The sequence below is a fragment of the Mytilus trossulus genome, chromosome 3 (assembly GCF_036588685.1).
Source record: "Mytilus trossulus isolate FHL-02 chromosome 3, PNRI_Mtr1.1.1.hap1, whole genome shotgun sequence".
In the NCBI taxonomy this organism is placed as follows: Eukaryota; Metazoa; Mollusca; class Bivalvia; order Mytilida; family Mytilidae; genus Mytilus; species Mytilus trossulus.
In genome coordinates, this window is record NC_086375.1 from 48,310,878 (window position 1) to 48,332,720 (window position 21,843).

The following is a 21,843-nucleotide window of genomic DNA, read 5'->3' on the forward strand; positions in this document are numbered from 1 at the left end:
ATTGGAAATTTTTATTTATTCTATTTTCTTTCTAGGAACTATGCCCCTTTTAACTTTGAATTTTAGCCAAAATACTCCTCTGAAAACCAAAACAGAACTCTATCCATCGGTCTGTCAGTCCTGTTCTTGTCATCCCAACTCCTGTAAATCCTTACAACAGAACTTAAAACCTTGTAGATAGTAAGGACATACTAGGTATATGTGCATTTGACAAGAAATTATGATTCAAGTTTTTCTTTCTTAATGTTGTCTCTTGTCAGATGTACATTCAGTGTTGTAAAATTGCAAAATAATGGCAAATATCAAAAGGTTGCACCGTTGCAGTGCTGATTGAAAAATTGCTTACCACTTATCACTTATCAAGCTTCAGACTAAATATAAAATCATTCCCTTCCATAGAAGACAAGAAGAGTTTGACAATAAAATGTGTTGTTATAGAATTATTTAAATTTCAAACTATCTGCAAAAATTAAGTGGTTGAACAGCAGAGAGTAAATATTCCTTAAACCCTATCACTTAGCATTATGAATCTCAAATAATCAAGAACAAATATAAAATCATTCCCTTCATGAGAAGTCAAGTTAAATATATTTAATAATAGTACGGGAGCACATGTATTTGTTATGTGTTTGTTTATTGTTTACATCAACACATGTTTTAGAATATCTGTAATGTTTACAATGTATTCTATTGGACAATATTTTGTTGCATTGCGACTTAAAAACAGGTATTCTAGGTATTGTATGATTTTGGCTTGTTTTTCTCATGCATGTTGATTGATATATATTAAATGGAATTTATAATGCTATTCGAAAGTATGCTACCCTCACAAGGAGAGCTCATTTCTGATACATGTTGAGTTTTATTGTATAAATAATTTATGTTCTAAATCTAAGTCTGGCAAATTGGAACATAAACATAGTAAAATATGTTTTCCCAGTGTCTTTTAGGCAAGACAGGGTGAAGTTGTTACTAGACATTTTGGCACAGGCAAAAATAAAAATATTGTCCGACAAGAAACTGCTTGGCAGACCTCAAAATGGCTAACATGATACAACTGTATAGAAGCTAATCTAAATAACAGACAGACATACAAGGTGATTAAAGTACACTGCCAACTTAGTAAGGGAGGTAATAATAAAAATGCATGAGAATAACTTCAAATTTATTGTAAATATATATATACTTTTATAAATGTATGATCATATAAATGTATTATGCACTGTGTATTTAAATGGATAAAAAGAAAATTGCAAAATTATTCCTTTTCTAGTCTACTATACATTTATCTACCCTCTATCAACAAAATACCCTCAATCTTATACAGTTTAAGAAAATATCTAAGCTAGTTTGTGTATATTGCTTTTCAAAATATGTCAGCAACAGTACTTGCATTTATGGATCTTGTGAGATAAGTGATCTTACATGCATTTTATACTATGGTTTCATACTTTGAACTAAAAAATCCCTTCAGTTAGACTTTAAAAAAGGAAAAGGTATTATCATTATTTGGCCACTGAAATTCAATTAGTTCTAGTGGTTAAATTTTTCAAGACTTCAAATTATGTTAAAATGATCAATGAACAAACTGATATTATCTTGACACATATGTGAAGAAATGTCACTTGTAATGTCACCATGGCATCTGTCACTTGGGATGTCACCATGGCAGCATCGATATTTCAAAATTGACATTTCTCCTAAAATGGCCAATTTCCAAGTAGATTTTGTTTCAAATATATATAATATGTCTTGTAGCAAAATACATTTTTGGGTAAAGCCTATATGATATCTCACAATGAGGCAATATAATATTTAAGCACAAAATTCAAGATGTTTGAAGCTCTAACAAAAAAAGAAAGGCAAAATCTACAAATGAAAGCTTTCAAGCAGATTTTTAATTTAATTAAATTTTATAATTCAGGGGCAAAAAAAAAGTGTCCTTCTGATGCCTTCTCCTTTCTTGTTTTATGAATGAATAAATGGTCAAAAATGGTTTCTTCAAGAATAATAGTTCTTTTAATAACTATAAAATATATATTTAAGCAATCAATCACAACCAATGCATATAAATTAAAAGAAAAAAGAAAAGTACAGGGTTTCTGATTGCTACATTTTTACAACTAAAGGTGCATTCACATGATACGATTTTCCTTTCGATTTTGACCTGTGCACCTGCTTTCGACTAAAATCGTATCGTGTGAACACCAAAATCTGAAGTCGAATGTCAAGTCGAAACGTCGTTTTGAAATCGAAACGTACGCTATTTCCATTCGACGTTTTAACTGGAATCGGACCGTGTGAACGCCAAATCGACTAAATTTATCAGTCGATTGAAAAAAATCAAGCTTATAAATTTAATCGACAATATTCCGATTTTTGCATCATTCTAAACGTTTTTAATTCGTACAGGAGACATATTCTTTTTTTGTTCATAAACCTGGCCATCGTTTTACAAAGCCTTCGGAAGTCTACGTGTCATTAGATCCATATATATAGTGCCAACCATCGTTAATAAATTTTAGGTTTTACAGCCGGTTCACAAAGCCTTCGTAAATAATGATGGGACTCAGAAAGAGCAATAATATCATATGTGCCTAGTTCACATTCAATCAAATCTACCTTAGGTGGTAAGCTACATACATTATTGTGAACTATTTTAATATTACGTAACTCTGTTGAGCGATGTGGACCTGGGTATAAAACATAATACATGTATCTGAAGAGAAAGGTTGTATTAGAATTAAATTTTAAAGATAATTTCGGAAGTTGCTGCGTTTAGAAATATATAAAAAGCACTTGTTCAAATCTGATGAAAATCGAATGGAAAATCGTATCGTGTGAACAGAACGCTGTACGATTTACCTGTGCGACGGTGTCAAGTCGAATGGAAAATCCAACGGAGAATCGTATCGTGTGAATGCACCTTAATAACAGCTGTAAATCTTAAAATCATGTACTTGTTCTTTCTCTGAGGCAATCCTTTCTAAATTTGAAATAAGCGATTGATATTTCAGATCTTTTTTTACAACAAGAATACATTGTTATCATTCTATAACTCCAAATTCTTTTATATTTGTCATCTTCAAAGCTTCTGACCATAACTTTTTCTGTAAATCTTCATTTTTAACTTTGTCATCATATTCTGTAATTGCACACTCCCTACAATAGAATTCAATGCATTTACAAATTTTCAGTCTACATCTCAGAATTTATTGAACATAACAATTTCATTACTAACTTATACAGCAATGAATCGAATATCATAAATTAGTCAGAATATTAACTAAAGTTATTTATGATTACACTTTTTCAGGAATTGAATTTATAATTTAAATCTATGCTCAGCTTTTATGGTTATGTAATGAGACAACCATTGATTTTGGAAGAAAGTAATGAGGCATGCTTCAGTCATGGTTTATAGTTGTATGAGGTCAAAGCCACCTGTTCCTTACATATTTTTATTCATTTTAAGGCATCTTGACCTTTCAAATAAGGACTGGATGAAGGTTATTTTTGAGAAAAATCCGCTTGAATTCATATAAAATATTTCGAAATGTGAATATAAATTATTGCGTTTACAACTCTGCAGCATTTTTTGCAATAATAAAAAACATGTAATAATCTCTGAATTTACAGTATATCATATGTGATTATCAGACTGATTATGACCTATGATGTATAACATTATGTCAAGAGTCTTACACTTTTGGATTGTTAGCATAAAAACAGGTTTCATGGCATATATCATTTGTGACCCAACCTACAGGAAAATGCTGTTGGTTCAATATAATAATCCAATCTTATTCCATAGGGAGTATTTTTTCCATGTATGACTATTTATCTACAATTTTACATACATTTGAATCAATATGTGAGCACTTTATGGATGCTTAGTGGCACAAACTCTTTGGCATTACTTACTTATATAAAAATCCAGTAGTTTTTCCAGCTAATTCTGATAAAGTGGCATATAGGACTGTTTGAGCACCATCATCTGCCGTTTTCATCAAAAACCATGTGATAGGACCAAATGACATTGCAACAAATCCATTCTGTTGGAATGGCATGTGTCTATAAATTTTGGTTTTGGCAATACCAGGCAGAACTTGATGTACAGAGACTCCTTCTTCTGAAATAAGTTATGGAAAACATTTATGTTAAAAGAAGATTTTGAATTAAACTGGGGGGAAAATCTTACAATTACAGTGGTCAAATGACATTCATGAGCTACAAAAGATGATTCTTTTTCTGTTCATATATTACATAGTTTAATTACTCTGAACAATCAAAGAATCACTTAAATATCAACAAAGACAAGTTGTTGCACCAAACCGACCAAAAAGGTAGTCATCCAGTTGGACATGCATTAGGTTTTTAATGCAGAAGTCTTTAACATCCATTATACACTAAAGCATAAATGTTTGAAATGCATGGCAAATAACTTGTTAAGTTGTGATCAAAGTATAATTTTCTTTTTCTTATTTGCACTGGTGATTCAATTTTGAGGATAAAGCAAAACTTTAGTGTTCATGGATATTAAATTTCGGGGTTTTGCCGAGGTTATACAAGCCTATAGAAAATTTGTCATTTGTTGAACATTTGATTTCGTGGTTTACCTGTACCCACAAAATCCACTAACATTGGTATCCAACAAATAATAATGAAGCCACAGTAATTCAGAACTACTTACTTTCCAAACGCACAGCAAGGTTTATTCCAAACAGGACTAATGCTAGTTTACTCTGTCCAAACCCTGCTGATGTTGTGTAATCTTTTTCTAAAGTAATATCATCCCATTTTATTTCTCCTAGTGAATAGGCAGGTGCCACTAAATTAATTATTCTAGATGGTTTTGATGATTTTAACATGTCTAACAACAAATGTGTCAATAGAAATGGACCTACAATGTATAAATATTCACCATTAGTAAAACAATATCAACATTTCAGTCAGGCTGTTTTTAAATCTTAAACTGATGAATGAAAAGATGAGTATATAAACAAGGCATTATACTTGATAGGATAAAATGTAGTATTTCTACAAGAATCAAATAATGTTCTCTTTTATGTATTTTTTATCATTTGTCAAGAAACATATTTGTATGTTCTAATCCAATTTGAACTTCATCTGAGTTATATTTTAGAAAAACATTACTTACTTAGAAAATTTACTTGGAATTGAGATTCAAAATTATCTTCAGTAACTTCCCTTGGGCACATCATTACAGCAGCATTATGTATTAGGTAGTGAAGATTGGTCTCCTCTGAAATTAACAATTCAAAATATTCTAATTCATATATAGCTTTCTAAATGTTTTTATGATCTATCACTGAACAATTATTGATTGATTGATTCCTGGGAAAACTTAGCTCAGTGCTCAGAGTACAAAATTTGAGCTCAATCAGAAAAATAATTGTACAGGCCAAAGTTTACAAAACATATGAGAATTCATGTCTGAGGACACAATTCTCTCCCTCAAGCTTGACTATTTTCCATGTTAAAAAGGGGTATAACTCAGAACAGTAATTGACTCCCTGTACAAATTCGAACTGTTGTGTATTGTGGTTTCCTAGAATTGTGTATGTCAGAGTTTCATAAGATTTGAATTTAATAGGCAACTCAAGTTAGGGAGAGATTATTAAGGGGCATAACACTAGAACGATAAGTGACTCACTGCCCAAATTCAAACTCTGTCTGCAAATTTCTGTTCCTTGTATAATGAATGAGTTTCATAAAATATGGATGAGGAAAATGTAAGAAAGAGTGCAAAAACACAAATTGGAGGGACTATCTGATAGATGGACAGTAAAGAGTAACATATAATGCCCCCATTGCCCAAAGGCCATTAAATAACACTGGAAAATTTAAAAAAAATAAAAACTTCTAGATAAAAACTCAATTTTGGACAGTAAATGATAAATATGGATATGTTACATTTGTCATACTCTGATTATCCCTGAATATGACACTAATATTTATCTACTGGTAAAGTTAATTCTACGTGATAGATATATAGATATATTTAGCCATGTTGTTTATACATTGTTTATTAAACTCACTTTTCTTAAAGGCTTCCACAAACTCCCTAACAGCTTTAAATGATCTTAAATCACATGGAATAAAAAAGATGCTTTCATTTTTTGCTGTTGTTCTCATTTCTTCAATACATTTCTCTCCTTCATCTTTGTCTTTACCACAGATATAAATTCTAGCACCTGAAATATTAGGAAAAGTATGATACATTCAATCAGCATTATATAAATGTGTATTATAGGGGCAGATCCAGGCATTTTTAAAAGGGGGTTCCTAACCCAGGATAAACAGGGGGTTCCCAACCAAGGATAAACTGGAGTTTCAACTGTATGTCCCCATTCAAATGCATTGATCGTCACCCCACCCCTTCTGGATCCGCGACTGGAATAAACTGTTCTTTTTAGAAAAGTTTCTTTGATAATCTGTGTTTAATTCTAATTTCAGCACTCTTAGCTAAATATTATGGCAGTCATTTTTATTGGTGAAGCAAGTGTACCCAGAGTAAACCAGCAAACTTCAGCAGGAAAATCCTTGTCCATTAAGATCTGAGAGAAATTCTATAAAACAGTAACATTACATTATGATAATGAACATAACTGTACCTGTAGAAATTTAAGTAAACATTTTAAGCAAATTATGAAACACCAGTGTTCACATCTATGTCTATGTCTATGTCAATCTTAGGGAATAGGAATATACTAGACCCTTTCAGCATACTTTTCATAAAAACTCAGTGTACAATGTTGTTTAGGGAAGCATAAAACACCAGTAAAATTTAAGAACCAAAACAGATTTTATACTTGGCATATCTTAGTTCAAGACACCAAAAATGTGTTTTTACTCAGTACCTTCTTTTGCAACCAGGTATTTAATTTGTCATTCAGAGCCTATATTACTAACAATAGTCTTCTCTGACCAACTTTAATAATAAAACATATAAACTATCTTATTCAAAAGTCATAGGAAAGGTCTTTTTTTTTTAGTCATAACCATTTACAAGGAAATACTTGTATTGTATTTTAATCTACCGAAGGATCATAGCAAAATTTGAACTACCATTAAGAAAATACTTGTCCTTTGAAAAAGCTCACAAATTTCAAAATGAAGGAGCATACCTCTTTTGGCCATATCCAGTGCTGTCCATTTTCCAATACCTTTTGTGCCACCAGTTATAATTGCTACTTTCCCCGTCAGTTTTAAATCTGTCATACAACGAGCTCCTCTCATGTATTGTCTGAATAAGAAAATAAGAAAGATCATGAAGGAGAAATGATATTAAAGAGCTTGGATATCAGACACATGAAAAATCAAAGTGCTGGATAGCATCTCTTGGAAGTTTGCAACTCTAGATGTGTATTATTTCAAAAAGGTTATAAATGTGTATTATTTCAAATAGGTTATAGATGTGTATTATTGCAAACAGGTTATAGATGTGTATTATTTCAAATAGGTTATAGATGTGTATTACATGTATTTCAAATAGGTTATAGATGTGTATTACATGTATTTCAAATAGGTTATAGATGTGTATTACATGTATTTCAAGTAGGTTATAGAGGTGTATTATTTCAAATATGTATTTCATCACTGAGCTTTGATGTTTTTAGCTAAACCATTTTCATTTCAGCAATTATCAAAAATCACTTTTTTTCATATGTTTGTCATATAAAGCTTTGAATTTTTTTATTGAAACCTTAAACTGTTGTTCTAAAATAATTAAATGTTAATTTCTTTATGTGCCCATGCCATATCTATGGCCTGTGATTTTATAGTAATTTCTTTATGCGCCCATGCCATATCTATGGCCTGTGATTTTATAGTATCTTTTTTTCAATTTTTTCATAACCCTAATTACCATAACAGTAAAATGATGGCACCAACATTCCAACTTGATCTTCATGATCTTGGTTTTGTGGTTGAAAGTATTGTGTTTAAGTTTCACTATTTAAAGTTAGAGTAAGGAATTGAAAAAAAATTGTAAGCGATCTGCAAAACCCGGTGTCTTGCCTACTTTTGCTGTTTATCACAGACTCAACAAAAATGAGGGAAAACATTAACAAAATGTTCTTCTCTATTTTGTCTTTTGATTGAAAGAAGCTTCTGTCCAAGTTTGGTAAAAATCCAGGATAGTACATGTAGTATATGCATCTAATAAATGTTTAAAAAAAATTAATGCAGACTGTATGTAATGTTAACTGGACGAAGAGTCCATTAATAAGTAAAATACGTAAAAACAAGAACAAAATTTTAACTAAATTTCCTTCTAGATACTAGCTTTTGATCATAATCAAGCTTCTGTCCAAGCTTGGTACAAATTCAGGATAGTTAGAAAGTTAATAAAATTTTGAAAACTTGAGCCACAGAGTGAATGTTATGTTTCCTGGCAAACAAATAAGTCCATTTATAAGTAAAATTCTGAAAAAATGGATAACAAATTACTTCTGGATACTATCTTGTGATCATAAACAAGCTTCTGTTTAAGTTTGGTAGAAATCCAGGATTGTTTAAGAAAGTTATTAAAATTTCATAAACTTTAAACAAGTGTGAATATTTGTGGACACAGCCAACGAAATGAAGGATTGCTATGTCTCGCTTTTTAGACAAAAGTTGAAGGCTCAACAACAATCCCAATTTTTGAATTTGTAAAAGGGCATCATAACTGTAGAACAGTAATACTGATGACACTGAAACTCAACTGTAAATCAGTGTTTTCTGATAATGAGCATTGTGTATAAGTTTCATAACATTTGGTTGAGACAAACTGAAGTAAGAGATCGTTAATAAAAAATTCAAGAAACTTTTCCAGGGTAAAACTTAATAGGGTGACATAACAATAGCAGTATGATGGCTGGAATAAGAAGTTATATACACTAGATTCAATGAGGTGCTTATAACCCGGTAACACACTTTATAGTTGATGCTGTGAAATTAAGCATTGAGGCAATAACATTGGAGATTTTTGGTTTGTCATAATTATTGGGTCTAGCACTATTTAAGCCATTTTTTTATGAATCAAATAAATTACATCAGTTGACCAGAATATACATTATAACCAGTGTAAACCATATCATTGAACAGTGGTTTCTTATTATAACTTAATAGCACCTGAGGCGAATTTAGGGGGGGGGGGATTCTTCTGGGGAATCTGGAGAAAATTTCTTTGATAATATAGCCTATATTAGGGAATTAGTAAAGCATGACCAGACAGGGCCCCCACATATGATTTTTTTTCCCGATCTGCCACTGAACACAATCAATTCAATGTCTTTTATACAGTCATATAACAGAACAAATAATTTAGTTTGATATGATGGAATACACCTTATTGTTATTTGTCCGCCATTACCAGATATCACACAGGTTCCCGTAAAATTTTGACGTCATAAAACAAAATATCTGACGCCACAATGGAAAAGTGATTGTTGTATGCGTCAAAAGGTCAAGCGGTCGGGACGGCTGGCCGAGTAGGCTAATAGCAATAAGGTGTATAAGGGGGACATTCAAACATAAGACAAGTCACACAGTTCTACCCAACTTCATTTGTTTTAGCTGACTAACGCTTCTTGATTAAGAGTATGATAAGAATATCGAGAAATATCTATAAGAGAGAATTCAGAGCCAATGATAAAACTCTTTGATATGTAGGGAAAAGGGGGGTGGTCAAACGAGACTTTATGAGACAGGACTGAGGTCTTGCACTTTACAGTAAACACACCTTAAAGCGTAACCAATACCAATAGCAAAGGCTATAATAATTGGCCACCAGGATTCATACAACGCCTCAGGGTTGGGAAGACCTTCGAAAGGGTTTGGTCGACTCATTTTTCAGTTTTTCGGTGTCACAAAAGCGTGTAATCTGGATCCTAATATCGGCGATCGGGTACCAGTATTTTAAAGGGAGGTAATTATTAGGGTAAAGTGTAGATTATTTTTTTGCACCCATGAGAAACAAGATTATATGTTTAACTTTACTTCTTAATGAAAAAAGCATTGTATATGTAACCACGTTTACCACACAAAAAATGAAGTGAACGAATCCAAGAGTCATAATATATCTAATAATTGGTTTGTTTTGAAAGTTTTGACCTTGTTATCTTGTATGTTCATGGTTTATATAAATATAATTTTCACATGTTATTTAATTGCTTCATCTTCTACATAGTGTCCACATTTAATATGGTAAATACCTTTCATGTACGTTATAAATGTTTGATTGCAGTATAGCATTTTACTTTCATTTATTTATCAATTCAGTAAATTATACAAATAAATATATATCTTTTTTTAATGGGGGTAGGAGGGGTCCTGATCCCGAAATCCAGGGCTTTAAACATGAAATTCTGAAGTCCTGAAATTTGAAAAAAAGAAATCACGGATCCCGAAAGGGTCAATCTGGAAATCTGAAGCTTAAAAAACACCTGATCCCAAAGTCCCAATAAAGGTCTTATCCCCCCTCTTGAATGGGTTCGGTACTATTAAGAATTCATTGTGACGTTACTATGTCTAATGAAAAAGCATGCATTGTGCAAATTTATATGACATTCAAAAACATATCATCTGACCATAAGCTCTGATGGAGCAGGATCTACTGTTGTCACGGAATAAAAGTTCCTTCATAATATAACTTCCAAATGGAAAAACTATTCTAGAATATTATTTCTACAGGAATAAATATTACAGTAGATGTTCCTAACGGAATAAATAGTATAGAATATTTGTTCCGACAGGTACAGGTATTATGACAATGTTTATAATAAAGTTTCCACTGGAACTTCTGTTAGGTGGAACAAATATACGTTGACACTTGTCACCCTTAAAAAAATCATCATGTTCACACGAGTTTGTGTTCCTCAGTCTTAAGTTTTACTTTTGTGCCTGTATCTTCTGCCTGTTTTTTTTGGTTTTAATTATGAAATAAAATCCAATTTAGAATGAATGGTAATTAGTCTTTATAATGTTTGATAAACGTTGATAAACATTTTCTTATTTCAAATTTCTGTATTCATACAACTCTTAATCTTTTTATATGCCCCTGCTGTAGCAAAGGGTGCATTAAGTTTTACCCATGTCTATCTGTACTAAAGTTTAAAACTTGGTCTCTTACTTTGGTTTGCCTAAACCAAATGCTAGGAAACTTATACACAATGCTTATAACTACAAGATACAGATCAAGTTTCAATTTTGTTAGCAGCACTTCAACATGTTTAACAGTTCTCAAGTTATGCCCTTTACAACTGGACTAATTGCTAAATTTTTCGTTTCCGTTCTTTTACTTTAGTTTGCCTGAACCAAAAGCTATGAAACTTATACTAAATCCTATACCAATTTATAACTTATACACAATGTTTATAACCACAAAATACAAATCAAGTTAAAATTTTGAGGGCGTCACTTTTATTGTTCAAGAGTTATGCCCCTTTACAAATGGAATATTTTGTTTCCATTCTCTAACTTTAGTTTGTCTCAACCAAATGCTATTAAACTTATACAAAATGCTTACCACAAAAAAAATACAGATCGATTATGATCTTTGTTGTTGTTGCTTTAACAGTTGAGTTAAGCCAGTCTGTGCCAAACTGTTTAAGGGTTTGTCTGACGGAAAGAGAAATCTGAACTTTTTTACTATATATTCAACCAATTTTTTTTTTAAAGTTTTGTCAGTCAGACAGAGTGTTGGATACACTGTTAAGCCCCTTTACAAATGTCAAAATTGCTGAATTATTTGTTTCTGTTCTCTTTCTTAAGTAAAGTTGACTCAGTTAAATGTTATGAGACTTTTAGGCAATTTAATCACCACAAAACAAAATTGCAAAGTTGGATAGCTTCACTTTTACTGTTCTTCAGTTATGTGACTTATGTCCCCTTATAACTTTATATGATGTGCAAGCTGGGGCACATTCCCGATGCACTTTTGATTTGAAGTGCAGCAGCTTTGGATAAATAGATTCATTTTCAAGCATTTTATAAATTGCTTTGTATGGTTTTTTTTCTAATTGTGGTAGGCAGTATGCTGAGCTACAGTTGCTAACTTCTAAGTCATTTGCCTTCTGGTAGAGAGTTGTCTCTTGTCTCATTTATTTTGTCATTGGCAATCATACCACATCATCTTATTTTATACCAAAATTTTCTCCATTCAAGTGAATTCCCTTTGAACACAACAAAAATTTATGAAATGTTCTCAATACCATTTTACCTGAAAATTTTAAAAACATTACATTATTGACATGTGCCAAAATAGGCCACTAAAATATGGCAACAGCTTAACATAATGAACCTGGATGTATAAAATTACACTGCACATATATTTTATAAGTTTCATTAAGATACAAGTTAAAGGCATGTCATTTATGGTCTACTGTTATGAAAATGGTTTACAAATGAAATCTTATGGTGAATAATTGAGAATCTAGATTTGTGTGGGTTGTTTGAAATTTAATTGTCATTCTGAGCAGGAACATATATATTGTGATATACTGTTCCCAGTTCTGAAAAACACTTTTGAGGTGGAAGTGTTAACAAGGACATCCAATTGAAAATCTGATTTACAGAGACATTCCAGTATAAAAATAAGGAGATGTGGTATGATTAGCAGGTTATTCACCATCAATGGAGATGGAAATTATGTTTGATATTTTATGAAATTGAGAAGATATGGTATGATTGATTACTTATGAGGAAACTATGCACCAGTGACCAAACAATGTGGATGTAAGTGATTATAGGTCACCATACAGCCTTCAACAATAAGCAAAACCCAAACTGCATAGCTCTCAGTGCATAACAAAATTTTAAACGGTTCAAATTAGAAAACTAAAAGCATTATTTTTGTACAAAACAATAAACCCAAATTAAATATAAATTTATATGGATATCATGTTATCTGGAAAAAGTTTGTGTAGGTGTGTGTTCTTCTGCCTATTTAAACTAAAATGTCATTGATACTATTCATATAGAATACATGTACAAAATATCTGTTGGGCATAATTTTCATGCAAAATTACTATATGCAAGCAATTATTATGGCTGATTTGAATCAAATTAGAAATCATACTCACTTAAAATATATATGTGTAAAATATATATTTTTACAATGAATTCATGCATTTATAAAACTCCTTTCCCAATACCCTGACAAGTTATCCTAGTTCATAAGCAATGTTTTAAAAATGCTTCTTTGCAAACATTCAGAATGGAATTATCTCTTCACTTATGTTGTCTGCTTTTACTTATCATGAGTATAATGATCAGCTTAAAGACGAGTGGTGCATCCATTGAAACCATATCTATATGACATATTGTGACTCCATGATTGATATAGATTTCTTTTTCTTTTTCAGATTGAAGTATTTAACATGAACATATAGTTTATACCAGGAGTAACACTAAAACACTAAAATGTCTTCATTTTCATCTAAAGCTATAACTTATTCCTTTGCCATTGGAGCAATTGGTGGAATGGTAATTATCTTGAAACGGTAAGGCCTTTTATAAGCAAAGCATGGAAGGAGAAATAATAAGGGGATAAGTATTTGAAATATTCTTAAACATGTAAAGGAGATTCAATAATACTTTTGAGTTTTTCTGATAATATAAAAAAGAAGATGTGGTATGATTGCCAATGAGACAACTATCCACAAAATACCAGAATGACACAAACATTAACAACTATAAAACCATATGTGTGTGGATATTTTATATACATTTTGGATGATTTTTTAAACTGTACTTTTGTTTTACTTTATTAATAAATTGTCCACCAAAGACTGTTCATAACTTGATCAGTAGAAATTGCATAAGCAACATTATCTTGATAAAAATTACACAAAATTGTACATGCAACATATGTAGACATAATTGGTCATTTTGCATAGATGTATACACAAAATGTATACATGCTGTGACACACAATTAACTTCTGTTACATTCTTATTTACAGGAAAGCACATGGAATAACATTTAATGGAGATGAGAGAATTCATGGGAGAACAGTGATAGTAACTGGGGCTAATTGTGGCATTGGTTACCAGACAGCTGGCATGTTAGCAGCTAGAGGTAGGTGTATAGCAGGCTATAGATATAGAATACAGTGTAGGATACATAGTCAGTAGAATCAACTATTCATATTTTGCTAAGTCCATGATTTTTTCCTCATGATTTCTTATTTATTACCTTTATTATTGTGTAGACAATGTATTGTTCAACAACACTGATAGTGCATGATGGTCTTGATTGGGGTCCTTCATTTATGTATTCTTTATTTTTTAGGTCATTTTTTCTCTATTTTAAAAATACATATTTCTTATATATATAAATAAGAAGATGTGGTATGAGACAACTCTCCGTCAAAGTCACAATGTGTAAAAAGTAAACAATTATAGATCTAAGTACAGCCTTCAACACAGAGTCTGGTTTCACACCAAACAGTTGGCGATAAAGGGCAACAAAATGACTAGTGTAAAACAATTCAAACAGGAAAACTAAAAGTCTAATCTATATGAAATATGAATTACACCAAAAATCAACCAATTAAAAAACAGGCTCCTGACTTAGGAAAGGTGCATACATATGCAGTGGATTTTTAGGTTTTAACAGGTGCCAAAAGGTCGAATTATTCACTTGGAAGTGAATAATTCATCATGGATGTTTCTTAGCTTATTTTTACAAAATTCAACAATACTGGCTGCTTGAAGCCAATAATTATTTCACTATTTCACTTTCTTTAATGATTGAACCAAAAAAAAATAAAAAAAAATTGAATTGTTAATACATGTATATCCTGTAGCTAGTGCCCCTTTAACAGACATAACTAAAAAGTTAACATTTTATTTCAGGTGGAAAAGTTATAATGGCATGTAGGGACATGAAAAAATGTGAGGATGCAAAAGAAGAAATAATAAAAAATACTTGGAATAAAAAAGTGTTTTGCAAACATCTCGATTTGGCATCATTGGATTCTATAAAAGAATTTGCAGAGGATTTTAATAAAAGTAAGTTATAATCATGATAATTTTAGTATTATAGTGTAATAGTGTATTGCAAATACAGGGAACCTATTTAAATTTGATAAAAAAAAATGTGTGCAGTTTTAGCTAATATTTGTCTAATAACAAAGTATCGCTTGAGCAAAGCATTTAGTGTATCTAGTAAGATTACAATTATGTCGAAATATCTGGTTGAGTCTTGGTACAGAATCTTTGATCTTTCTTTTTGTGTTTATATTTGTAAATTAGCATATATATACTAAACACATTTTTTTTATCAAGTTTTGCAATGTTGGTTTATAATATGATGTTCATTGATTCAATAGGTAATACCTATTTTGATATAAACATGACAGTAAAATTATCAATACTGTATCAACTATTTATTGCTATTGTTATAATTAAAAGTGTGCTGACTTAAAAAAAAGAAAACTCACCCTTTAGTGAAATGATAATAAGGATTATTAAATAATTAATGTATAGTCTTTGACATATGCATGCCAACCATGTATTGAATATTAACTGAAAAGTATTATTTTTCTTTTGCATTATGTTGAAAAACACAAATATTATAATTCATCATCCAAACAATTTTAAAATAATTCATGATATTTTTTTCATTACTTAAATTTTTCTTTCAGATGAAAGTCGTTTAGATATATTAATTAATAATGCTGGGATAATGAGATGTCCCAAACAAATTACTAAAGATGGTATTGAAATGCAGTTAGGAGTGAATTATTTAGGTAAGGATTAGACACTAATACAGTATTCTTTCAACTCATTCAAGTATCATGTCAATATACAAAACAAGAAGATACAGTATGATTAAGAGACCGCTCTCCATCAGAGACTAAGTAACGTAGACGTTAACAACTAAAGTATAGATTAGGGTTAAGCCATTTTATTTACACAATGCATTTTAATAAGGATGTAACTTTTATTTCATCAAAGGGGATAACTCTTTTCTGTGAAGAACTAGAACTTTTGAAATGACAATACATTCATGACAACTGTGCTAGTTTTAAGCTTGATGTCTGATTTTAGATGTTGCTTAACAGTATCAATAAGTGACAAAACTGTTTGTTAAAACATTTGATAAAGTTTATGTAGCTTTTTGCTCTTTTGTATTTACAAAAGCCTAGGAGACTTAAAAACACAGTGACAAGCACTTCTGAGATGTCTGAATAAATACATTTAATTCAAAGAGGAAATCGTTTGTTAAGAAATGTAGCTACTTATGATGTGTAACATGCAAAGTTATTTTTTTTGCAGATAATCATTTACTTGTGACCATAGAATGTGAATCAGAATATATGATTTGAATAACAAAGATACATGATGTAATCTCTATTGTATTACTCTAGATTTGTTTTACTTCTGTAACAGTGGATTCAGTAATATTCATTGAATAACAATTTCATGGATTTTGTGTGTTCAAATCTAAATGTGCAACGAATTAAAAATTGTCTAAAGACTTTGCCAAAACTATGAAATCACATATCCATGAATATGCAAGTTTTCCTGAAACCATGAAAATTGGTACCTACAAAAACAAATGAATCCACAGTATTCACTCTCAAATTTTTATCCTTATAAACACAGGTGATAAATTAAGTTCAACAAGAAAGAACAGGACAATGATTCAAAAGTGGAATTTTCGAAGTTGATCACAATTACTGGTATACGTTCAAAATTTCTTTGACAAAATTAATTACTCAAATTCATGTTTTGCATGTTGAAATTTTACTTGCATACATGATGTTGTGTTTAAGGGAATCTGTAATGAACAAGAACTCTAAAATTAAGTATCTAGTTCCTTTTTACATATTTCAGGTCATTTTCTACTCACAAATTTGTTGTTGGACAAATTAAAGAGGTGTGCTCCTAGTAGGATTGTAAATATAACCGCTATATCACAGAAAAAAGGGAAAATAAACTTTGAAGATTTAAATAGTGATACAAATTATGATGCTGGAAAAGCTTATGATCAGAGTCAACTTGGAATTATGTTATTTACAAAAGAATTAGCTAAAAGGTTGGATGGTAAGTTTTAAAAAAACAAATCTTTTATCAATGCACTTGCTTCATATTTTTTTTTACATGATATAAAAAAGAAGATGTGTTATGATTGCCAATGAAACAACTGTCGACAGGAGACCAAAATGACACAGACATTAACAACCATAGGTCACTGTATTGACTTCAACAATGAGCAAAGCCCATGCTGCATAGTCAGCTTTAAAAGGCCCCAATATAACAATGTAAAACAATTCAAACGAGAAAACTAACCGCCTTATTTATATAAATAAAATGAACGAAAAACAAATATGTAACACATAAACAAACAACAACCACTGAATTACAGGCTCCTGACTTGGGACAGGCACATACATAAATAATGTGTTAGTTCATATTTGAAGATGCACTATTAAAATGAGAGAAAGGATTTCTGTGACTCAGTAAAACTTTAAAACATGATGCAGTGGTTAATATATAAAAATCATTTATGATAAAAACCAATACCGGCCGGGGGTATTCCAAAGAAAATGTTCAACATCACTTATGCATGCCACTTCAGGCAATATAAATTATGGTAGGGGATTAAAATCAGCTCTGGTCATTTGCCCAAAAAAAAGAGTTAGACAGCTTTTTGTCAAAGGTTAATACTGCACTATCCTCCTTTATTGTATTAAACTGACCATAATTGTTTTGTACAAATGTATAGAACGGAGAATTAAAAATGATCACATCAAAATGACAGCAATTCAACAAATTACAAAAACCAGAAAGACGTCAGATCTACATGTGGTCACCAACTATGAAAAAAAAAATATACCTGTATCATATCACCCAAATTAACCGAATGTTGGAACAAAAGGTCAAAAACATTGATAATACTTTTTTATTAAAGTTTATTAACAAAATGTTCATGCATAAACATGATGGCAGATTGAAAGAAAGAAGTTGTTTATTTGATGGTTGGGTAATTCAAGACGAAATAAATTTGTTTCTTTACTTGGCAAACAAATTTTGTTGGTATGATAACAATGCAGTGAACCACAAGTAAATAAATTATTTATAAATTTTCTGTCCAATGTTAGGTTTCTTGAAGGTTCTTTATATAGCTGAAGTTGAACAGATATTAGTATTCAGTTGTGTATAAAGAATTGTTTAACAAAACCTTTGTGTATTATTCACTTACTATTGTAGATACTGGAGTAACTGTTAATGCTGCATATCCTGGAATCACAAAATCAGATCTAGGACGCCATCTTAGTGTTAACAAATCATATATTTCTAGTTTTTTTATGAAACCAATTAATTATGTGGTGATGAGAACATTAGAAGAAGGTGCAGCTACACCAGTGTTTTGTGCTATTGGACATGACGTCAGAAATACAACTGGTAAACTTTTCTAGTAAGTAAACTTAAAAATATTGAGAAAAAAAATAAAGAAATAAAAAAATAATGTAGTGTTATTGCCAATGAGACAACTCTCCACAAGAGACACAGACATTAACAACTATAGGTCACAGTATGGCCTTCAAAAATGAGCTAAGCCCATAGCGCATAGTCAGCTATAAAAGGCCCCGAACTGACAATATAAAATAACTCGAACAAGAAAACTAAAGGCCTAATTTATGTACAAAAAATGAATGAAAAACAAATATGTAACACATAAACAAACAACAACCACTGAATTACAGGCTCCTGACTTGGGACAAGCCATACAAAAAGAATATTGCTGGGTTAAACATGTTAGAGGGATCCCAACCCTCCTCCTAACCTGTGACAGTGGTGTAACAGTATAACATAAGAATGAACTATAAAAATCAGTTGAAAAAGGCTTAACTCATCAGATGGATAAAAATACAAATACTACAAACACAATTGGACTTGGCTGGGTACTTGAACATCCAAACAACAGAAAGACACTAAGTATAGATCTGAGAGTATTCACAGTTACTGACAGCTAGTTCAAATCTACAAACAACTAAAAGAAAGTGCATATAAGACAAAATTATCAATCAGTACACTTCCAATGGATTTAGTGTAAAGATGTCATAAACAGTCAGAGAAAAACATTAACTTATGCAATGCCAAGATACAGGTATCAACAGATTGTAGATGTCTATATTAGGATTTATTTGGTGATGCTTTAGCAGCCAATTTCTGACAGTTCAAATCTTTTGATGTGAAATCTATTGATAGAATTCTACATACAATCTCCACCTACTAAGAGTTTCAGATTTATGTTGTTACCTAATGGCTGTTGGCACGATATTTCAATAACTTATTCAAAAGAATTCTTGCTCTCCATCTGCAAACATATTTACAGATGACAGTAGAATTTTGTATTTGCAAATCAAAACCCAATACCTCGATTTCAGTGATTTGATTCCATTTATTCTGTGACCAGTATGTATTTCCTTATTCCCTTGTGGTAAGGATCAAGTATATTCCATGTAAAAGTCAAAGGTCAATACACCCAGTGACCTGATATTTTTATGATAAAAATTGAATGAGTCTCCCCTTAATCAAAGGAGGTATTGTTTGTGATACTTTTTTCTTCTTCCTGGTTATTCTGGTTCTCATACTTGTCTGTCTTGGCTAAAAAAAAATCATTTGACATTGCAATCTGATATTTGGCACGAACTGTATTACCATAAGGCCATGTGTTCCATATCATCATGACATTCATGTGACCTTTTTTTACTCATCCATTCCCAAAACATATAAATTCAAGACCATTTCATTGTGCTTTAGTGCGCTTCTCCATTTGGGGTCATTGCCCATCCCCATTGTATAATTAACCATCAAATTTATGGTATCAACATTTTCAAATGCTACCTGACCACTCATATAATAGGACCTCTGACCATATACACTTGTTCCAAATTTGTTTTTCAGACTGATATTGATTTCAAAGTTGCTTAAAAGTGACCTGGTAACCAACCGAAGGCCATTCTTAAACATCAAATTCTGGCATAAGAAAATAGTCCACCTGCATATGCTTTTTCCTTCATTTCATTGGTTGATAAATATCTTGAGAGCTCAGAGATGATAATTTTTATTCATCTAATGTTTTTTCTTACAGTAATATGCAAGAAAAGGAAGTTACAGGAGATGCAAATAATGAAAATATAGCAAAGAGACTCTGGTTGACAAGTGAAAAGTGGACCAGATTAACAGATTGAAATATCTATGTTAAGATAATTAATAAATGATCTGTAAATATAAATTATAAATGCAATGTGTACATACTTGATTGTGGCAATAGAAATCAACTTTTAAGAGTTTATGTTTACTATAAGGTACAGGAAATGACTGTTGGAGTTTCAATATAGTTTTTAGCTCTCCTGGCCCATCACTGTCGTCTGTCGTTGTCCATCATTGTCATCTGTTAACTTTTACAAAAATCTTCTCCTCTGAAACTATTTGGCCAAAATAAAACTGAACTTGGCCTAAATCATCCTTGGTATAATTAGTTTAGAATACTTATCCCATGACATTGCCCATGAACTGAGATGGCTTTTATGACTAAAATTTAACATATAGGGAAACAATGCACTTTTTGGAGATTTTTCTTATGAATTCTTGTCTTGTTGTCAACGTTGGAGCGTGTCCTTTGTTGAATATGCACATAGACCTGACCAAGGTGAGAGAGTCAGACATAGGCTCTTGATAGCCTCTTTTTTTCATGTTTTACAGAAACCATTAGCTAGAGTGAAACTTTTATTAGCAAACATGTTTAACAGTTAAATCAAGTCTACAAGTAAAGGCAACATGGATGGAATTTGTCAACTAGCTACTTTTTGGAGTTATTGTACTGAACAACTAGTTTTACCTATTTTATGGTTGTTTTGCAAAATCAAAGATGAATAGATAGCAACAGTATATAGCAATAGTGTTCAGCACAAAGGAGAGACAAAAAATACCAAACTCATTAGTCGAAAATAAATTAACAACATCATTGGAAACAAAGAAAAAGAACTAGTCAGAGATAAACAACAGAATACAAAACACAATTTAGAAGATCATAGAAACTAAATACTGAGCAACATGAACCCTTAACAAATCTGTTGGTGAGTACAGGTGCTCCTGAGGGGTTGGCGGATCCTGCTCCACACATGTCATTCAGTAAGTCAGAAATAGTCAACTGACTCCTAATACAAGTTACGTCCCCTGTGGTGACATTTATAGATTATTTTGCATTGATCAATAAATTAATAGTCTGGAGTTGAAGAAAAACTGTAATAAACAGCTGCGTCATGAGCGCATGATACGCCCAACGTCTTGTGTGGAAGTTTTATGCAATAGTCATAAATGGTTCTAAAGTTTTAAGCAATAACCATTTTTTGTTTTTGAGACACAGCGGGACATGTGACCCCCACTTACCCTGGGTTTTTTAACAACAAACTAAATATCACTAAAATAAAATTTTGAATCAAACTAGAAAGTATACAGATCTTTAGATTAATATACAAAGAAGTGTGTACAGTTTCAAGCAATAATCATAAATTGTTATTGAAATACAGAGTGACATGTAAAACAAAACTCCCCTTTTTTTACAAAATACTCAATAACTCAAAAATAGAAATTTGAGTCATTACCTAAAAGTATACAGATCTTTAGATTAATGTGACAAAGATGTGTGAAAAGTTTTAAGCAACTATCATAAATCGTTTTTGAGATATGGCATGACATGTATAAAAAAAACTCCCCATTTTTTACAAAATAATCAATAACTAAAAAATAAAATGTTGAATCATCACCAAAAAGTATACAGATCTTAAGATTAATATAACAAAGAAGAGTGTTA

General features: G+C 31.2%; 2 protein-coding genes across 3 annotated transcripts; one reads left to right on the plus strand and one right to left on the minus strand.

Annotated features, from left to right (window-relative positions):
* Nucleotides 1-1,148: 1,148 nt before the first annotated feature.
* Nucleotides 1,149-9,932, minus strand: LOC134711694 (retinol dehydrogenase 12-like). The gene is made up of 7 exons (XM_063572471.1): nt 9,752-9,932; nt 7,152-7,270; nt 6,063-6,218; nt 5,162-5,266; nt 4,694-4,903; nt 3,925-4,132; nt 1,149-3,162 (listed from the first exon to the last, which is right to left on the minus strand). Exons 1-7 carry the CDS (start codon nt 9,856-9,858, stop codon nt 3,048-3,050), a joined length of 1,020 nt encoding a protein of 339 aa, XP_063428541.1. The 5' UTR covers nt 9,859-9,932; the 3' UTR covers nt 1,149-3,047.
* Nucleotides 9,933-10,015: 83 nt separating this feature from the next.
* On the plus strand, nt 10,016-20,315 carry LOC134711696 (retinol dehydrogenase 13-like). 2 transcript variants are annotated; one of them, XM_063572474.1, is made up of 8 exons: nt 10,016-10,101; nt 13,374-13,511; nt 13,973-14,088; nt 14,868-15,023; nt 15,659-15,763; nt 16,854-17,063; nt 18,231-18,438; nt 20,119-20,315. In XM_063572474.1, exons 2-8 carry the CDS (start codon nt 13,432-13,434, stop codon nt 20,216-20,218), a joined length of 975 nt encoding a protein of 324 aa, XP_063428544.1. In that variant the 5' UTR covers nt 10,016-10,101; nt 13,374-13,431; the 3' UTR covers nt 20,219-20,315. The 2 variants fall into 2 exon arrangements, with proteins under 2 accessions (XP_063428544.1, XP_063428543.1); XM_063572473.1 differs by lacking the exon at nt 10,016-10,101 and adding an exon at nt 10,117-10,133.
* The last annotated feature ends 1,528 nt before the right edge of the window (nt 20,316-21,843 follow it).